Consider the following 22238-nt stretch of genomic DNA (forward strand, 5'->3'; position numbering starts at 1 on the left):
GAGTTCCACAAGGTTGCAATTTATCAGTGAGAAGTTAATTGGGGGAGGAACATCAAATACAGATGGTTCATCTGTAATATTGAAAAGGAAACAAGGGGAAGAACCAAAGACATAGCCAAAGAAGAAGCAACATTCTCCATATTGGCCATATCGAAATCCTCCATCAACTGTGTCACTGGGGCAACTTGTTCATTATGTTGCACAATTGGATGGTCCTCTCTATTGAATGGGCCCAAGGATGAAGAGGGTTCTTTCTTCTCAATACCCATGTCGTCTTCTGCCAAGTTTTGTGATGGGACATTATCTAGATTTGAGCTCGATTAGGGATTTTTTGTCTAGATTTTCTTAACTTTCCTTGGAGGGTATTCCCTCCCAAGTGTCTATCAGAATGACACCTTACACAACGAAAGGGGATACCCTGATAATCCAAGGTTTATTTATGCACTTTGAAGCTCACCTGAATCGATGTGGACTCCAGGAGTCCAACGGACAAGTTGAGTCCAACAAGAATCCTTGCCATTGCCATGTATCTAGTTTGCCTATATGATATATTTGCTTCGTAGAAGAACCCAAGAATGTTACCTATTCCTTTAAATACTTATTGAGTCTAGAAGGGTCAAGAGTCTTACCCAGATAGGGACAACTATGAGTTGCTCTGAATGGGTGTCAAAATTTACGGTCCATCTCTTCAAGAATAATAGTTGTAAGCCCCGAGTCCATCTATGTTGTAAAATCCTTTCCCCATCCTCTTTTGAGTTCAACAACCACCCTAACCATTCTTTAGCCAATATTAAGTAATTTGGGTTATAGCCCAGTAATGGGCCAACTTTTTTTTGTAGTCCATCGCCACAAGATTGCCATCACCTTATGCTTACTTGCAAACCTTCCAACCACTGTCATTTCCTCCATTTTGGAGATGTCATTTAGCTTTACCTCATCCCCCAGGACTAAATTTGTCTTAATGGCCTTACATTTCATAATTTTTTTACTATGCCTAGCTGGCTACTTTCTTGCTAGTTGAGAAAATGGCCCCTGACTCGAGAAAGATGCATTCCCATATAACATTTATTTCATTAAATGTTTTCCAAGGAAATCGTAGGGTGAGGGGGGGATGTTGAGGTTAGAACCTGACCCAAAAATAGGAAGAGCAACAAGGTCTTGTGGTAGGAAAGACTTGTAATTGTGACCTGCGAAAGGCACCATGACAGGGTTTTGTGCATTGGAGTGCGTGACTGTCATACCAATATAATCTGCAAAATGAGAAAGGGGAGTTGGTATGGAGGCGAGAGGAGGGAAAGGCCTCACGACATTCAAAGGGATAAAACCCAAGTCTATCACGCGATTTTTAGATGTGGAGGGAGAACAAAGTATTGTACCTGACGAGGGTGTTAAGTCAACCTTTGGCAACATTTGCAATGGATAGGAGAGATGTGCCCTGACCTCCTCTAACAAGGCCCATATTTGTATGCCCACTAGTGGGTCGTTCGAGTAGTCGACAATGTTAATTTCCATTTGATAGATCTCCCACAAACACCATGCTGCTGATCATGATTGGGGACCCGCCAAGCAAGTCCCAGAGCTAGCAAAAGATAAGAACCTAGATCACATTGGTGCTGCGGGACAAATAAATTTGTTTATAGTATTATATATTTGTCTAATTATACTTGATGCTTTGTTTTTGCATAAAATCTTGTGTTTCTTACTGTGTTTTAAGACACATAATGATTCTATATGTTTTTATTTTCTTACCACAAATTTTGATTTTATTTACATAGTTTATCCACTCTCAACATACCTATACCCTTCTATGCATCACATAATCTTTGAAGATGCGAAACCCCATTGGTAATTTGCCACCTTAGCTTTTTTACCTTATAAGAAAATTTGTAAAGTTTTCATGTTTTTTTTCTTACATAGCTCATACATAGAGCTTATTAGGGCTTCTACAAAATGTGTAATCATCTTATACTTCCTCCACTTTGTCTACCTTGATATTAGAAAAGAGTTGCATGTCGTGCTATATTTGTTTCGTTGCAAACCCACACGTCCCTCTTGAAACTCTCAACATATGTTTTGGTCATAATCTTTATTATGTTATTTATCTTCACAAATTAGCATCAAAATAAACACACATTAATACCAATTTTTTTGTTTTGTTTTGAAATGATGAAGATTTTGAATCAACGTTTTTCATACTTACCAAGTGTAGACCATATGGTTGTTGACAAAGTGCATTATTAAAACACTCCAACCATGTTAAAGGTTGGTGTGACCCAAACTAAGTGCAATTATGAGTGATTTCAATAGCTTACATGTCACAAATAAATTAACAACAACAATTTTTATTTATTTTTAATCAACACTTTTCACTTTAATAACTTAATTTATAGCTTCCATAACATTTTTTCTTTTTCTTTGAAAAAAATTGTTACACATAAACATTCTTCATTTTCCAAAATTCCAAAGCTCATAACTTTCATAATATTATTTTCCCTTTTTCTTTGGGAAAAAGTGGTTACACATAACCATTCTTCATCTTCCGTAAATCTAATGGTTGGTTTTCTTTCTTTTCCATAAATTCAATGGTTGATTCTAAGTTTAAACATTAAACAAAAAATATTGCACCAAGAAGTGTTTTCCAACTTATTATGGAAGAGATGTTGTAGTATTATGTAAACATTAGCTGTTTTTAGACTCTGGATTTTGACAACCCATGGTTTTTCCCACAATATTCTTCTTAAATGTGGCCTATTTAAAAGCACAACATTAACATAAACATAAACATAAACATAAAAAGAAAATAAAATAAAAAATTAAGGTCATAGAGTCAATTTAGTGCTGGCAGTGTTTGGGCTCCAAGTTTTGACAACCCACGGTTTTGCTAATGGTGTATATATATAAATTAAAGTCAATTTATAACATTGGCTGTTTTTAGGCTCCAAATCTTGACAACCCACGGTTTTGCTAATCCAAAAACACTTGATCATGAGCAAGTTCAAAATCAAAAGTTCGGTACCTTATGAGATAATGTTGAGTAAAACAGGAGCAACTTCCATTGAAGCAATTGCTATGGTGCGCTCATAAGATACCTAAAAAGAATTGAACAAATGAGAGTAGGTAGATAGCCTAATGTTATCTTCAATGAAGGCATTAGTGAAAGAAAGAAAACTTGGATGAAACAAAACTACACATGGATGAAAAAATGGAATATCTACCTCAATACCTGTCCCACAAATAGCAAGGAGCTAAAGGATTTTGTTATGGAGAAGTTTCGTAAAAAGGTATGGGGAAAAGAGTTGGGTAGAAAGAAGAAATATTACATTAAGGAATTCAACCCTACGTGTGATTTACAACAAAAAGAGTTCATTGGAGCTAGCATTTTGTGGAGGGCAAAGGTTCTTATTGCTCAATTAAGGACCAACTCACATCAACTTCAGTGTGAAACAGGACGGTGGAAAAGACCTAAAGAAGCTTGGGAAGAAAGGGTGTGTACATTTTGCACGTCTGGGGTTGTGGAATCAGAAAAACATTTCATTTTGGAATGTGTTGCATTCAAAGACATCAGAGAAAGTTATGAGGACATGTTAGCATCAATTTCTTGGCATTGTCTTTTTAGCGAGGGGATTGTTGGAAGGTTGGGTGAGTTCATCATCAATTTGAATTGGAAAAGGACTGAATTGCAAAGAGCAAAAAACAAGAAACTAATGATCTCATAGACTATTTTTAGTCTCGTAAACCTTAAAATATCATTTCATTTCATAATGATAGATATATATATAGACAGATCTACCATAGGGAATCACATCTCATTATCAATAAGAAAAATTGACCCGTCACTTGTTATTAGTGAGGGACCATAGTGAAGTGCCTAAATGATGAACTCCACCAATATATAATAAACCAGCATAGAGTCATCATAATTTCAGAGTTATCATCATAATTTCAGAGTTATCAAAAATTGAGGAATAAACCAGCCTAGAGTCATCATAATTTCAGAGTTATCATCATAATTTCAGAGTTATCGAAAATTGAGGAGGTGGTTATGGTAATGTTGTGATTTTTTTTCAAAGGGGTACGACTTCAAAGCTAAGTTACTCATACCGACGGACGACTTTTAACTCGAAATACAAATATATGTAAAGAATGTCGCTTCTTCCTCTTATTTGTATCAAATCAGACGACTTTTAACTCGAAATACAAATATATGTAAAGAATGTCGCTTCTTCCTCCTATTTGTATCAGATGTGCCAGCGATTCGCACAAAATGCATTAGAGCAGTAAAGATAGAAGTGCCAAAAGTAATTTGAAGCTTCAACAAATTTAAGCGTACAGAGAAATCGGAATCTCCGCGACCAGGTACAGGAAGATTCGTGCATTTTGGGTGCGATCGGCCAATATTTATCCTGCTCCATACAAAATGGTGAGTCTCGCGTCTTACTCCACTTCTGTTCTAAATACCTCAAGATCCTGGGCAATTAAGTTATGGAGTTTACAAGAATATGAAATTTCATGATAATTAAGGTCAGTGCCTGAATCCTTTATGACATATGGCCGCAGCTTACAAATTTGAGGTAGACAAGGAGAAACGTATTTTTCCCAAATTTGAAGAAATATCTTCAAAACCAGATTTGTTCCTTCTCAAATTACAATAGTCTTGTAATTTTGCTAGGATACTGCATGTTATTCTTTCTTTTGGGTCTGATTTATTTTATAGTTATATGCTACAATAAAGTGGCTTATTTAAGAGAAGCCAAAAATCTGGTTGACACCACCAAGTTTTGTGAAATAGAAAAATTGGCATATCATAACTAGGCGGGTAGATTAAACGAGGATACAAAATAGGACACCTAACGAGCGCTTGTTCAACAGCAGAGAACAGTCAAAGCCCCAGCTTTTTGTAAAAGTAACTGTAAGAAATCTAAGCAAGGTCAAGATCTAAATTATGCACGTTTCAACCGAAACGCAGAAGATATCTGGCCCGGTTTAGGGAATGATGAATCTTCGAGAAAACCTATATATAGCTATACTATCATATAAATTCCCTTGCAACTGTGGCTGTGAAGGGATAGGTCTCTTGAAAATGGTGAACCCGGAAGAAAATTAATTGAAACAAATCGTATCTTCAGAAAGTAACTTTTGGATTATAAATGAAATCATGTTCACACGGTCAATTTGAGCAATACAATAATGGATGTGTCTGTCTCTGTTTTTTTAACACTATGTTTCTCCCCCTTTTTCAAAAACGAAGACGGAAAGTCGTAAACGAAAACGAGGGCTCCTGCTAACCCAGAAGAAATGGAATCAAAAGGTGTACCTGCCTTCTCCCGAGAATGCCAGGTCAATAACTAGCTCTGATACTATTTTTGCTCCAAATGATTGCAACGGGCATAAAGCCATATTCAAAGGCACCCTGCAATGAAAATAGAGTTGAATGTTTGAAACAAAAAGATCAGTTTTGCAATACATAGTAGAACCGGGAGTTAATTAAGAACATTCCTGCTATATGCTTCCTCTTGCTTAGGCCAGGAATTGGGTTGGGGGTGGAGGCTGAGGATCTTGATCCAGTTCATCCTATTCCCCAGGCATCTGTAGCACTATTCTTCTTCCTTCTTTTCATCTTCCTTGGAACCAATAGACATTTTGTTATTTGAAGTGGCTGGCTGTGGACTCATAGTCAAACTGGCCACCTGATGGCGCAACGCTTCACATTTGGCTTCGAAACTTTCAATCTGTCTATTTTGATTGAGCTCTCTGAGGAGTTTGTCACCTCGATAAGTAAAAGTTGACATTCTCCCTTATCTTACTTTTTTTTTTCCTTTTGCTTAAATTTTTAACATTACCATTAATTGTTTTAGGATATTTGGGAGTAGTCCCAACATCATTGGACTTCATATGGAAAAAGGCAGAAATTCATATTTCATTCAGAATTCATCAGAGACAATAGTTTTCAGGATTTCTGGGTTGGCAGGATTGTAGTGTTTCCACTAGATTATATTGAGTATGAAGGTATGGGTTTGGCATTAGTAAAGACCACCAATCTATGGGATTTTGCATCAAGTAATCATGGGTTTCCTTCTAAAATGTCATTTATGTTTATCATTCTTATTTTTTTGCTTATTTTCTTGCAAGATAATGTGTTATTAAAAATATTATATATCTATATTTTTTGTATTTTTTATATATTGCATTTCCCTTGCATAGTCGTTTTGGGGGTTCACGTTCCCAAGCATTCCCATTTTGGAAACTTGTACATGTTTTTGGATTTTGTGCATCTTAGGTCTAAACTAAAGAAAATGTTAAACGTGGTGAATGCATGTGCCTCAATCATAGACACCTCCTATAACTGTTAGGACACCAAACTAAGTGCCTCCTTCACCCTTGCAATTGACACAAGGGTCCAATGGTTCTACAGGACCTGCTAAAGTGCAATGTTGTTGAGGAGAACATATCATTGTTGAAGGGAGAATATCTTTGGACCTAACAACAATTCCCTTTTCATATGGAAAAACACTATGTTGCAAGAAATGGCCCCCAACCTATATTGGAAATGCCTGAAAAAATCAAAATGCCACGGAAACACCTGTATAGTTTTTCTTTATTTGGAAATGCTAAAGTTTATTAGTGAAGAGGTGCTCCTGCATAGGTTAGGTGTCAAGCATGCAGGAGTCATCCAAAGTCTCACTTAAGAAAGTTGCTTAATTTATTGAGTAAGGTGGTTTTTATGATTTTCCCAAGTCTTACTTAGGAAAACCACATTAATAAAGTAAATTAATTAATGTTGGCTATTGGGCTAGGAAAATCTAAGGAAATTTAATTTAATTACATTAGTGATTTAGATTTAATTTCAACGATTGATTTCGAGTGAGGTGAGATATAATCTCAATCATCAATCACTTTGGAGATCAGGTTTAGGGATTTAGCTCAATGAAGAATTATAAAAGACAGCTTAAGGAGAGAAGAAGAGACAGATTTCAGAAGAGCATTTTCTCAAGTGAAAGATCTCATTAAAATGTGAGGGAGGAATTTCATCTAGAGGTCAAGGCCAAGGGAGGAAAATATCAAGAGAGATTTCAGCAACAAGAGATCATTCCCAGCAAGACCGTACAACAATTTTAGCATATTAGCGAGGAGCAGCCACATGTGTGAGGCTGTATTCAGCTAGAGATGTCACATGCGTCACACGGGGAAGGTTTAACTGGTACAAGTGCCCAGTGTTAGAAAATCAGAAAGGCAGAAAGATTTTCTTATATAGATAATTACTTGTGATTCTTTTATCTATATGTTCATTTTTTATCTTTTAGTTCATCAAGCAATTACCAAAACAATAGCAAAAGGACAACGGATGTAGGCGGGCAGCCAGGGCAAAACCCCTATCTGGGGGAAAACCCAGTCAACAATTCTTCTTTCAATAGTTTCTCTAGATAATCCAAGATTCTTGACTAGACAAAGACTTTCTCCACACCAAGTCAGCCCTCAATCCTTCTTGTAGATGATAACCCTTCAAAAGCAACTTCGATGTAGCAGCATCAACTTGTAATTGCAGCGTTGACCCAACAACTGGTAGCAATAGTAGCTTCCACTAGACAAAGAAAAACTTCGATCTCCCTAGATACTCCTCTGATGTGAGAGATAGATGGCTGAAAATTTTGATCTTGATGTCCTCTTTCTTCCTTCCAAAACTTTGCACCTTTTTTCAACCCTTTTCCAGCGCTTTTTCAACTTTGCACTTCCTAGCTTCTTGCTTCTAGATATCGAACTTATGAGAGAGAGAATGAATGCTTCAAATGAATTCGAATTGCCTTGTATATATAACCTTCTAGTGAGGTCGAATTGCCCTTCTTGTAGTTGACTTGGTTTGGAGGGGACAAATAGTATATTTGACTCAATATTAATTCTTTTTACATGATTCAAAAGCCAAAGAAGGGTCTCTTTCAATGGACAATGACTCTAATGACTCAGAATAAATCCTAGAAGTTGTTATGCGCTTGACCTGCGAGAAATTCCAGAATACCAAATATGCGAAGAAATACAACCCAGACCACAGAATAAAATGAGAAAAACAACGAGTATTTTGTCATTTAGAGATAAAAGCAATGTTCACTTGCCTCTCTGAGGGGGCAACCTCCAGCAAAGCAGAGCTCGATTACAAAATAAGACTCGATGATCTTTCCCTTCTAGCTACGATTATTTATAGCTAAATGACCTTCAACAACTTAACGACTAGTGGTCCTTTGCATAACATGGGTTAACCACTTTATTTATTAATTATGGCCCGTTTGCAACTAATTGTGGTCCCTTTCTTAAATGCAGGTCAACCACTTACAATTATTAATACGGGCTTTATTGACTCTTTAACTAACTATGACTATGAATCGACCCTATTGGGTTTATTACATAAATAAAGGGGTTAGGGTTGGACCCTAACATGCCCTCCCCCATCAAAAGCAGCCTTGTCCTCAAGGTTGAAGCTGCGGAAACTATTGAAGAATAGTGGCTGGTTCCCAGGTCGCATCTTCTGGAGAGGTGTCTTTCCACTTGACGAGGACTTCCTTGATCGTGCGGCCACGCAGATGTCTTTCACGAGTATTGAGGGCCTGTTAAGGTTGGAGTGAAAGTGAACCTTCCTCATCCAATTCGAGTAGATGGGTTTGAATTCTGCAATTGTTCCCCACCACTTTCTTGAGGCATGATACATGGAACACTGGATGGATTTTTGAAGTTGGTGGCAAGGTCAGCTTGTAGGCTACTGTTTCAATGCGCTGAAGTATTTGATAAGGTCCGTAGAATTTTGGAGCTGCTTTCTGGCAGCCCTTTTCTTTGAGCGATGTTTGCTTATATGGTTGCAGCCACAGAAATACCTGATCCCCTTCTTGAAATGTGTGCTTGGAACGATGTTGGTTTGCCTGTTGCTTCATTCGATTCTGAGCTTGATGGAGATTATCTTTGAGACGAACTAGCATGACGACACAGTTTTGTAGGAGTTGATCAACTGCTTGCACCTTAGAGCATCTAGGGATATAAGAAATAGGTGAAGGTGGGAGTTGGCCATACACTGCTTCATATGCACTGCTTCATATGGAGTCATCTTGGTGGCTTCATGATAGTTAGTATTATGCCACCATTCAGCTAAAGGTAGCCACTATACCCATTGATGCTGCTTTTCTGAAGTGAAGCACCTTAGGTATGTCTCCAAACATTTGTTGACTACTTCAGTTTGACCATCAGTTTGGGGATGATAGGCAGTACTTAGTTGGAGTTGGGTGCCTTGTATCTTGAAAAGTTCTTGCCAAAATTTGTTGGTGAAAGTCGGGTCACGATCAGACACAATGGAAGTTGGCATGCCATGCAGTTTGAAGATCTGGTCCATGAAAGCTTGAGCCACCAAAGTGGGGGTAAATGGGTGGGGTAGAGCACAAAAATGAGCATATTTAGAAAGTCTGTCCACAACCACCATGATGACGGATTTGTTGCCCAACTTCGGGAGACTAGTAATGAAATCCATAGAAACATCCGTCCAGACGGAGGTAGGGATTGGCAATGGTTGTAAGGTTCTTGGTAACTTGACTGTTTCTCCTTTGTGGCATTGACACACATCACATTCAGCTACAAAAGTAAGAATGTCAGTTTTCATGCCCGTCCAAAACTGCATGCACTACAGTGGGAGATGAGTGCAATTCTGCCAAAATGCGAGTTTTGAGGGTGGATGTCGGCGATATAACTACTCGATCCTTGTAGCAAAGAATCTCATCCTTCCAAGAGTAGCCAACTGAGGAATTAGGATCTGCTCTCAAGTTATTAATGAGTTGGGAGAGAGAGGGGTGTGAAAACCATTCCTTGCGGGCTTCTTCAATCCAATTTGGTATGGGAAGAGAGATTGATAGCAGGGTGCTTTCATCCTCAAATTGGCGTGATAAAGCATCAACTACTACATTGTCATGCCCTTTCTTGTAAATTATCTCATAATCATATCCCAACATTTTGGCCAACCATTTATTTTGCTGTGGTGAGGATAGACATTGCTCCAAAAAATATTTGAGGCTTTGATGGTTTGTGTGGATTTGGAAACGCTGCCCCAATAAGTATGGTCGCTAGGTATCTACTGCATGTAAGATGGCCATCATCTCTTTCTCATAGGTAGATTGTCCCAGATGTTTCCCACTTAGTTGTTGGCTGGTGAAAGCCAAGGGTCGACCTTCGTGCATTAATACAGCACCAATACCAGTACCTGAAGCATCACATTCAATCACAAAAGGTTTGGTGAAGTCGGGTAGTGCCAATACTGGAGTGGAACACATGGCTTGTTTGAGAGCCACAAACGCCTATTGTGCTGCATCGGTCCAGAGGAATGAATTTTTTCTTGAGAAGGTTAGTGAGGGTTCTAGCAATGCGACCATAATTGTGGACAAATTTGTGATAGTAGCTGGTGAGACCCAAGAATCGCCTCAAACTCTTCAAGGTTTTTGGTTGGGGCCAATCTTGCATTGCCTGTATATTTTGGGATCAACCTTGACACCTTCATGTCCCACAATGTGTTCCAAATACTCGACTTCTTCCATGCCAAAAGAGCACTTGGACAATTTGACAAATAACTTGTGATTCCGGAGCAGTTGCAAGACCAGGTCTACATGATGAAGATGTTTTTCCCAGGTTAGGTTGTAGATGAGAATGTCATAAAAAAAACCGAGGACAAATTTTCGGAGATATGGTTTCAGTAGGTGATTCGCGAGGCATTGAAAAGTAGATGGAGCATTACAGAGACCAAATGGCATGACCAAGAATTCATAATGGCCTTCATGAGTTTGAAAGCAGTCTTGGGAATGTCTACTTCTTTCATGCGTATTTGGTGATAGCCAGAGCAAAGATCTAGCTTGGTAAAGAATTGAGCACCATGTAGTTCATCAAGCAGATCATCAACAACCAGAATAGGAAATTTGTCTTTGACAGTGAGCTTGTTGAGGGCCTGAAAGTCCGGACACATGCGCCATTCCCCATCTTTCTTTAGCACCATGACCACTGGTGATGAATAAGGACTGATGCTAGGATGAATAACACCTGCTTCAAGGAGTTCCTTGATGATTTTTTCAATTTCATTCTTTTGGGTGAAAGGATATCGATATGGGTGCACATTCGACGGTTGGGCCCCTGGGACCAAAGTGATGCTATGATCATGTTCCCCTCTAGAGGGTGGAAGCTCTTTAGGTTTGTCAAATACCTGCTGGTGGCGGTTTAAGACCTGTTGCATCTCAGGATGAATATGAAGAGTAGTGGATTTTATGGCCTGGATGGCATTAAACTGGGTGATGACTCCATGATGGCCCTTTTTCAACAACTTTTCCATTCGATGCGAGCTAATGATAGAAGGAGCACCTGCCTGGAGTCCACGGAGTGTATGAATGTGGTCATTCTGCTTAAAGCTCATATATAACTCCTGGAAATCCATTGTGATTGGGCCTAGTGTGCGAAGCCATTCAGCACCCAAGACAATGTCACAACCACCCATATTAATTGCAAACATGTGGGTCTTTAGGTGGTAGTCTCCCATCTAAAGTTTAATATTTTCCAGTGTTCCACGGGGACGCGTCCCCCAGGGTCGGGTGCGCGCACCCCTCGCACCCCACGCACCCGGGACGGGGAGTCTCTTGGGGGTGCGTTTCCCCACGCACCCTTTTTGGGGAGTCTTGGGGAGACGCAAGGGGGTGCGTTTCCCCAGTGTGGGAGTCTAGACTCCCCAAGACTCCCCAAAAAGGGTGCTTCTGGGCGTCCCCCTTCAGTATGGGAGTCTAGACTCCCCAAAAAGGGTGCGCCTGGGCGTCCCCCTTTAAATTTGTCTAATAAGACTTAAAAATTCAAAATTCAAAATCAAAAATTCAAAACTCAAAACCATTAAATTTTATTTTTTTTAAACTAAATAACTAAAACTTAAAAGTCTAAAAATAAAATTAATATTAAAACTAAATAGCTAAAACTTAAAAGCCTAAACCTTAAAGTTAAAAGCTCATTTCATTTCAACCCAAAGTCATTTCCATTTCACTCTTAACTATTTTTGAGTTTGAACTTTGAAACTTTGAGTTATATAGATTTAGTGTTCAAACTTTGAAAATATACAAATATGAATGATGGATGATGAATTTAGTTTTTAAATCAATGTAGATTGTAGAATGATGAACCATTGAATGATGAATGATATCGATCAATGTATTTGAATATTTTATTATTGATTTTTTTTTTTTTTTTCGAATCTCATGGTATGTATGAATAATAATTAATTCAATAATGAGACTTGTCACTTGAGTATGTCATATGAATGATGTATGTATCAAAATGAATGATGAGGATGGATCAATGATTCAGATTTCAATTGTCTATTTAATATTTTTATGCTTTCATTATTGAACAGTGAACAATGAATATGAACTTGAATTATATATATATATATATATATATATACACCTCGACGACTCCCCGCACCCCCGAAATTTCCCTAAAATTTGAGGTTACTCCCACACGTCCCCCCTGTGCGTCTCCCCGCACCCGCGTCTCCCCGCACCGGAGTCTTGGTGGAACATTGATATTTTCGTAGCGGCCTTCACATTTCATTGCCCCTCCATCAACAATAAGGACCTGAAAATTATAGACTGCCCTGAAAAAACAATGAATAGCTTCGACGACTCGCTTATGGATAAAGTTATGAGTGTTGCCACTATCAATCAATACTACTACAGGGCAATGTTTAAGAAAGCCTCTGATTTTGAGAGTTTGGGGCGCAGAAATGCCCGCCAAAGCATGTAGCAAGATAACTGGTTCATTTGGCGTAGCTGTGAGATCATTGTCTTGCTGGGTTTCCTCAACTTCGTCCTCTGGTCCCCCAAGGGGTGGGGCTTCCTCAGATGAGCTGTGATCAGTAACATCAATTTGAAAGAATTTTGGTTCCTTGCATTTATGCCCCGGGGAGTATTTGTCATCATAGTAGTAGCACAATCCTTGTTTTCTTCTTTCAGCCATTTCTGTTGGAGACACCTTTTGAACCTTAAGTGTTTGGGTAGGGCCCTGAGCCTAGGTGGAACGCCCCTTGGCTATGAAATTTGGACGAGTAGACTGGGCAGCTAAAGCAAGTTCTACTTCGACAGCCTTTGTGCAAGCGTCTATCCATGTAGGTGGGTGGTGCATCCGGACATGTGCTTGGATGGCTTCTTTGAGACCACTGATGAAACACTCCAAGTAGAATTCATCTCCTAGACCTTCTGTTCGGATGGCCAATGTCTCAAAGGCTGCAATGTAGTCTTTTACTGTGCCTGTCTGTCGGAGCTTAGTAAGATGACCCAAAAAATTAGATTCTCTGTCAAAGCAGTCACAAAGGGATTTTGAGAACACCTGCCAAGTTATGTTCCTGGGATAACATTTCACATGCCACTGCCACCATTGCCATCTCTCTTGGTCCAAGTAAAGGGCTCCCACACGTAGTTTAGTTGGATCATCGCGGATATCATTCAGAATGAAATATTGTTCCATTTGTGCTACCCATACTGCCGGATTAGAGCCATCAAATTTATACATGTCCAGCTTGGGTGGCTGAGGGTGGGAATGTTGGTGATTTCCATGGAAGTGAATATGATGGCTAGATTCTCCTTCAAGGTGTTCATCAATACTATGTGCCTCCTGATGCAACCCCAACATGCTCTTAGTGAGGTGTTCAATGAATGTTGAAATTTTCTCCAGGTGTTCTTGGAGAGTATCCAACCTTGTTTCAAGGCACTCGATCTTCTCATTGGCCATGACTTGAGCTCTGGTTTCTACCATACATAGATCTCGGTCACTTGACGTCACTTCGAAAAAATTTGGGACCGCCAGAAAATTGAAGCTGACAAGTGAATGGTACCACGACGATCAATTTTTTTTTTGATTACTTTGAACGGAGTTTTACTCCCCGCTGATCAATACTGCAGTGGCCAAATTCCAAAAAACTTGATCCTGCCCAATGTCCTGTGAAAATCGGGCCCAAACTATAACAGCAACAAGCCTCACGGCGCAGAGGGTTAGATCTGCATGCGAAACCCCCAATCGCTGAATGTGAGTTGTACTACGACGGCAAAACCCCAACTGGTGGATCTGATTGGTGCGGTTGCGACAAAACCCCAACTGCTAGATCTGAATTGTACTGCGGCGATAGAACCCCAACTAGTGGATTTGATTGGTGCGGCGGCGACAGAACCCCAACTGCTAGATCTAAATCGTACTGCGGCAGTAGAACCCCAACTGGTGGATCTGATTTGGCAAATAAGATAATGGGTGATCTTCAGAGAGTCGAGGGAACTATGGTCACAAAGGAGTGTCAGGTGCTACAGATTGCAATATACATAAGGGTCCAACAATAGTACTCGACCCAATCTTTCAGGGCACTAACTAAGGAGGATCAACCATACCCTTAGCCGTACTACCCAACTACCTTATCGTACACGCGAGTAATCTCCCTGAGTGCTGTTCTCAGTGTACTGTAGCAGCAAGACGACCAACGGCTTATCTAAGGCTTAGGGGGCTTCCCATATACCCATATGGTACGTAGAAGTGCAGTCCGTGCGCGGTTCTGTCTAATGTGCCACTACTCGAAGGGGTACCCACAGGGGTTACAAGGGAGTCCAACAAGCGTGACCACCTCTTGTATTTCTTGCGTGCATGCCTCCCCAAATCCGCAGGTTTATGCGCTCAACGATAGATCCCGTGGTTTAAAGATGCCGAAACACGTCTCTAGCCTAAAAAAAATTTCTTCTAAAAAAGGAGGTACCACCGGCCTTGGAAAGTGCTATGATACCACTTGTTATGCACTTGACTTGCGGGAAATTCCAGAATACCAAATATGCAAAGAAATACAACCCAAAACACAGAATAAAATGAGAAAAACAACACGTATTTTATTATTCAGAGATAAAAGCAATGTTCACTTGCTTCTTCGAGGGGGCAACCTCAAGCAGAGCAGAGCTTGATTACAAAATAATTCTCGATGATCTTTCCCTTCTAACTACGACTATTTATAGCTAAATGACCTTCAACAACTTGACAACTAGCGGTCCTTTGCATAACATGGGTTAACCACTTTATTTATTAATTATGGCCCGTTTGCAACTAACTGTGGTCCCTTTCTTAAATGCGGGTCAACCACTTACAATTATTAGTACGCGCTTTATTGACTCTTTAACTACTTATGACTATGTCTCGACCCTATTGGGTTTATTACATTAATAAAGGGGTTAGGGTTGGACCCTAACAGAAGTCCTCACTAGGGACTTTGACTTAAAACAAAATGACCCAAGCATGAAACCCATGCTTTAATAAGTCATAATAATAATAATAATAAAATATTTTCTTCATTCTTTTAATAAATACATTTCATTGTGACTCAGATACATTTATGAAGACCGAACCTAGTTACATATTTCAACACTCCCTCTTAACTAGGGAGGTATTCATAAGTACAAGTACAAGGAAGATCTCAAAACACATGAACCATGACGAATTTAGGCATTGCAATGCCATGGACTAGATTCTTGACCACGACAATCTATCCAAGGTCCTCCAATAGTTTAGGCACTCACAATGCCATGGACTAGATTCCTAACTAGGGCAATCTATCCAGGTGGGACTAAGATGGGCTTTCAGCCTCTCTAGGTACCATCAGGCTTATTCGGTAACCATCAACTTGTTGAAGAAAAGGGTAACTAGGTTCGGTATTTGTCAATGTAATTTTGATCTTTGTACTTGTCAAGAAAAATAATTATTATTTTTATAAATTATATGATTAGTTTCTTGCTCATTCTATAGATCTAGGAAAGTCAAAGAGTCAAAATTATATTGAAGAGCTCTTCTTGAGCATTTATGTAATGAACATGAGTCAACCTAGTGTTAAGCAGCCCTCCAAGACAAGCACCATCCTTCAAAGAAGAAGCTTGCAAACAAAGCGATGAAAAGACATCATGTCGGCTTGCAAAAATATATTAAATAACTAAAGGATGACATGTCGGTTCTCCTGGATAAGTCGGCTCAAACTAGAGACATAACCTCTATATATACCTAGTTGGGGTATCCGCAAAAGACATAGGAAAAATCTTGGATATCTCTGAAGTTTTCAGAGGTATAGTTCAGGGCTTCGGATGGCACGTGAGACAAAAAATCTCGGATAGCTTAGTGAAGACAGTATCTTAAACTTGTCTGAGATATCTCATAGGATCTTGGAAATGATGACAGGGTCTCCTCCTTGATGGCACAATCTCGGTGAAGGAGAAGATTTCGTTGAATTAAACCACAGTGGCATAAACAATCTTGGCATAAACATGATGGGAAGATACTCTGTCTCAAGAGTGCAGTGATATGTTCTCAATGAAGACTCAGTCATAAGACTATAATCTTAGTTAAGGGTGCAACCATGAGATAGTCATGATCTTGGTGAAGTTAATGACAGACATCGGTCATATATGTGGAAGCCTTGTTGAAGATTTCGATAAAGGAGCATTCCTGAAGCAGCTATGATGATGATCTCAGTAGTAACAAAGGAAGAGGATTGGTGTCTTGGTCTTGGAGTGGCATAGGGGGTTAAGTGTAATGGTCTTGGTGTTCGTCAATTAGAATCTCTATAAGAAGAATTATGTGCGGATTTTCCTCTCCAAGAGGGAGAGGTTTTGGCCCTGGTAGAATGCCAACTTCTTGTGTTCTTGTCTCTTTGTTTTGGTAGCAGTTTGATGAAGTAAACACACACACTCATAATAAGAAGATCAAGATAAGATAAATAGTAAAAGCATTTCACAAATTGTTATCAAGTATAGAAGAATCTATCTAATGCTAACTGCCCTAGATTCTTCAACATGGTATCAGAGCTAAGGTGCTGAAGTCAAATGAAGGGCAACAAAAGAGACATACAAGGATCTGTCTTCAAGGACATCAAAGCAGGGTGAAAGAATTAAAGGAGCAAGTATACAACAAGCAAGTCTACAACAGTCATGGAGTATCAACTTCAGTAATTACAGTCATGCACTCAACTCATGCTCAGTTTGATGGAGTATATCAGTGATCCTCACTTCTTGATCATTGAACTTTCTCCATGCCATAAAAGATAGTCTCAGGTATATATATATATATATATATATATATATATTGCAGAAGTAATCCAAGGAATACCTCTCACAATCCATGATTACATCACTGTCTCAGTATAGTTATTACATCAAGGCAGTTTCAGTGATGAGACAGTCTATCTATACAATGCCACCCACAGTTTAGTTATGTTATTCATTGACAAGTTTGGGCTCTCAATACATTGCCTCTCTACACAATGCACATAGACATCACTGTGCAGTGCCATATCAATATACTTGTCACAGTCTCGAATTCTGTCTATGATTATGATCTCAATAGCATGGTGCTCAGATTAGAACATAGTATCACTAACATGTCAACAATATGTTGAAGTCAAAAGTACCTTAAAAATGAACTAGGAAGGTTGTGAAGCAGTGTCGGTGATGTCAAGACCACAAATGTCATGGTGTTAGAAGGTCTCCAAGGAAGTCATGATGAAAGGATACTAATGATGGGTAGCTCAAGCAAAAGAAGCATCAAGGTGAAGATCTCCTCTTCACACACCAAGTAAGTATCTTTCAATTTTATAATCAGATTTGGTTAAATGATTTCATGATTGCAAGGGGATTTATAAATCGGTTAGATAATCGAAAGTCCTTGCATAGAATAAGGAGGATTGTCATAATCCTCATAGAAAAAAGAAATCATTGATATCTATGAAAAGGTTTATGAAGGTCAAGCATTGTTTGAATCCATCAAGAGATTCATAGGATTCATATGATATCACTCAAAAGTCCTCTCATACCTAAATAGCAGAAGATGAGACATAAAGAGAGATATATGAAATGCTAGATATACTCTTGGAAATTAAAGTAAAGAAGGTCACTTAGACCTACACAATAGTAAAGGTATCAAAGAATGAAGGAATAACTTCATGAAGATCTAGGAAAGATGATAAGAAGGTAGTCATCATTGATGAGCAAGGTAACAAATATCAATGAACAAAGAAGGTTACCTCACTCGACAATTTGTGGTCTCTATGCTAGATAGAGAAAGACAAGTTGCAGTCTATAGTATTAAAGGATAAAAGAATTCAACCATGTGCAAAAAGGAAAGGCAAGGTTGGTCCTCAAGCAAAGACAAAAATAAGTATAGTTAAGATTCAATGCTATAGAAAGATTTTGGAAGCTCATATCACTGAAAGATGGAGGAAGCTAAAGAAAAGGGCCAAGGAAAGAGGGAGTATCAAATCTCTCCTATGAGTAAGATAGTATCCCTCACAAAAGGATCCTATCATAAGCTCCTATATCTTGTGTTATAAGATATGACAATGATAATAAGATGCATCATGGCATCATGAAAGCATTAGAAGCAAGAGCTCATGACATCACCATGGGAATCATGAAGGACAAAAAGGACAAAATCCATGGCAGTCAAAGGATATAGCTCTTGGGAATCTCATTGAACATTAAAGGAAAGAAAGATGTCATCCAAGACAAAGCTCATCAGACATCAAGAAACATCTGCCAGATAGGGATATGTAAGATCCTCAAGATTCTTTGAAGGAATCCTCATCAGAGGGTTCACTAATCTAGAGAGGGAGCAAGTGTTTCATTGGGAAGTCCAACTTATGGAATTCATCATATGATGGTGTGATGACATGAAGCAAATCAAGGGATTGAAGATCTTTTCAATCAAGGGAGCTGCTGGAAGAAGCCTAGATGACCTAAAGGTAAAATGAGGTATGTATGCTTGTATATTATAATGTCATGTCATATGGTTGCAGGTAACATGAATCATTATTTCTATCTTGAGAAGCATGATCAAGAGATCTTCTCCTCTGAAAGAATGCAAGAAGGCATAGTCACACTAGATGAAATCAACATAATATGTCCTCATATGAAGTATGAGGTAGTTGACTAAGAAACTCTGATTAAAAGCTCCAGGAAATGGAATGTGTGAGGAAGGAAGAGATTGTGAGATATGCAACCATGATGAAGGCCATCAACATCTAAAAGACCAAGAAGATTTGACTAGGAAATTTCCTAGAAAGATATAAAGAGGGTATAGAGTTATTGGGGGCACAAAGGGTAATCTATATGTGTTGAAGGCTCAACCAACACATGCCTTGGTTCATGATAGTGACAACCTGTGTGAGCTTTGGCACAGGAGGATGGGTCACTTGCATCACTGAACATTGTCCATACTGAGGGCGATTGTCACTGGTCTTCCAGAGTTCAGTGTGGAGTAGCATGGAGCGTGCAAGGGGCGTGCTTTTGGAAAGTATGCCAAGGTTGCTTTTTTGAGTGGCTAGAGGAGCAAACAGATGTGTGGTCCGATGTCAATAACTTTAGTGAGGGGTTCTAACTATTATGTGACCTTCATTGATGATTTCTCTAGGAAGATGTGGATTTTCTTCATGATGACCAAGGATGAAGTCATCAGTGATTTACGAGAATTTACGACTCTCGTGGAGAATCAAACAGACAAAAGTATCAGACTCTTGAAGTCGAATAGTGAGGGTGAGTACATCTCAAATGACTTCAAATATTTTTTAAAGGATGCAGGGATCAAGATGGAGCTAATGGTGCCTTACAACCCACAACAAAACAAGGTTGTTGAAAGGAAGAATCAATCCATAGTTGGAGTTGCTAAGGCAATGATTCATGACGGTATTTTCTCATGTTCCTTTGTGTTGAAGCATGTAGTAGGATAGAGTATGTTCAAAACAGGAGTCCTCATATAAAATCTTGGGGGACAAGACTCTAGATGAGGCTTTCTTTGGAGTGAAGCCGAAGATTGACCACTTTCACATTTTCAACTGCACAAGTATATCCATGTACCAACGGAGAAGAGGATGATGTTGGAGCTATTAGGAGAGAAGGGCACTTTTTTGGGCTATAGTGAGAGCTCAAAGGCGTATAGGGTCTTCATTCTAGTGCATAGGAAGACCATGATGAACCAAGATGTTAAGTATGAGGAAGGCTTGGCATTCAAGAAGTCTCATGAGCCCATTTTAGTGACAAAAGACAATGAGCAACAAGCTCCGAAGATTGAGGAGAGTTCATAGTCTACCCACAACAAGGACTCAATCTTTAGGTCAGGAGGGGGAGTTGGAGGCTCCTTCTAGTTTTGTGAGGAGGAGGAGTTGGAGGCTCCTTCTAGTTTTGTCAGGAAGAGGCCTTGATGGCTAGAACAAACATTAAGGGATGCTTAGGAGCGCGTGGAGACTTCTAGAGCACATTCAAGGACAGTGGATCTCCAAGGAAATTTTCCAGTTGAGCCTACCAATTTTAAGGAGATAATAGACAAGTAAGTTTGGAGGGATGCCATGATTGAGGAGTATCACTCCATTATGAAGAATTATGTGTGGAACATTGTTCCAAGACTAGAGGGAAAATAGTGGTGAGCTTCAAGTGGATCTTCAAGCTCAAGCATGTTGTGGATGACAACATAGAAAAATACAAAGCGAGGTTTGTGGCGAGAGGGTTCTCTGAGAAGGGGGGGTGGACTATGAGGAGACGTTTGCTCCAGTTGCTAGGTATACTTCCATTTGGGTTGTCATATCTATTGCCTCGGTAATGGGGTGGAAGATACATCAGATGGATGTGAAGACAACATTCCTCAATGGAGTTATTGAGGAAGAGGTGTACATTGAGTAACCCCAGGGCTTTGAGATTCATGGAAGGGATTCTCATGTATGTAGGCTTCGGAAGGCCTTATACAAACTTAAGTAGGCACTTGCCACTGAGGGCATGGTGTGCTTGGATTGACGGGTACTTGTTGAGCATGAGCTTCACCAATAGTGAGGTAGATCCCAACTTGTACTTTATGATTTTTGGAGATGATCCACTCATTTTGGTGCTGTATGTTGATGACTTGTTTCTCACCAGTGTAGAGAAGCTCATCATTATGTGCAAACAAGATTTGGCTTCGTAGTTCGAGATAAATGACATTGGGTTGATGCATTACTTCTTGGGGTTGGAGGTGTGGCAACAACTAGGTGAGATCTTCCTTGGACAAGGGAGGTGTGTAGTTGATATTTTGAAGATATTTGAGATGGTGAACTGCAGGCCTATGACTACATCTATGATCACCAATTTGAAAAAGCTAAGTGCTTTGGATTCAAAATTGGTGGATCCCACGTTGTATAGGTAGCTGATTGGTTGCTTGATGTATTAGGTCAACACTAGGCCGATATCTGCCTTGCTGTAAACACCTTGGTCTAGTTCATGGTGGAACTGAGGCGGGTGAATTTGATTGCAGCAGAGCATGCACTCAGGTACTTGCATGGTACGATGGGGTATGGATTGAGATATGTTGGGAGTGATGGAGTGAGGTTGTAGGGTGTGCAAACTTAGATTGGGCTGGGAGTGTAGTGGATAGGAAAAGCACCTCAGGGTGTTGCTTGAGCTTGGGATTAGTAGTGATTTCATGTTTCAAAAGGAAGCAAGCTTTTGTGGCACTTAGTTCAGTAGAGGCAAAGTATTGGCAGCGAGTTTGGCGAGTTGTGAGGCTTTTTGGCTTTGCAAGTTGTTCATAGGATTATTTGGTCAACAGTTGGATCCTACAATGATACACTGTGATAATCAGAGTTGCACCAAACTTTTGGAGAATCCATTGTTCCATGACAAGTTCGAGCATATTGAGATCATAGATCACTTCATTAGAGATAGGGTCTAGAGAGGAGTAGTGAAGCTTTAGTAGATCTCCACAGATGAACAGGTTGCTGATATTCTAATCAAGTCCTTGGTAAAGAGAAGTTTGTCTTCTACAGAGATAAGCTCATATACCTTCCTCACTAAGAGGGAGTGTTGAAGTTTAGCAACAAACAAGTTCTTTTGCATAGGTTAGGTGTCAAGCATGCATGAATTGTCTAAAGTCTCACTTAGGAAACTTGCTTGATTTATTAAGCTGTTTTTTATGATTTTCCTAAGTTATGAAAAGCACATTAATTAAGTTAATTAATTATTGTTGGCTATTGAGCTAGGAAAATCTAAGGAAATGTAATTTAATTCCATTGGTGACTTAGATTTAATCTCAACCATAGATCTCAAGTGAGGTGAGACCTAATCTCATCCATCAATCACTTTAGAGATTATGGTTAGAGATTTAGCTCAATGAATTTTTTTAAAAGATAGCCTAAAGAGAGAAGAATGTTGATATTTTTAGGGCAC

At 39.3% G+C, this 22238-nt stretch overlaps 1 protein-coding gene across 1 annotated transcript in view; it reads left to right on the forward strand.

Annotated features, from left to right (window-relative positions):
- The first annotated feature begins 4152 nt into the window (after positions 1 to 4152).
- The window catches only part of LOC149223097 (putative calcium-binding protein CML13), an 82231-nt gene continuing 64145 nt past the window's right edge, over positions 4153 to 22238 (forward strand). The window contains exon 1 of the mRNA XM_089385760.1: positions 4153 to 4420. Coding sequence (XP_089241886.1) covers positions 4418 to 4420 — 3 coding nt within the window. The 5' untranslated portion in view covers positions 4153 to 4417. The remainder of the gene's footprint in view (positions 4421 to 22238) is intronic.

The sequence above is a fragment of the Pinus tabuliformis genome, chromosome Q (genome assembly GCF_031772625.1).
Source record: "Pinus tabuliformis cultivar Carrire ecotype Pingquan chromosome Q, CPIR1, whole genome shotgun sequence".
Taxonomy (NCBI): Eukaryota; Viridiplantae; Streptophyta; class Pinopsida; order Pinales; family Pinaceae; genus Pinus; species Pinus tabuliformis.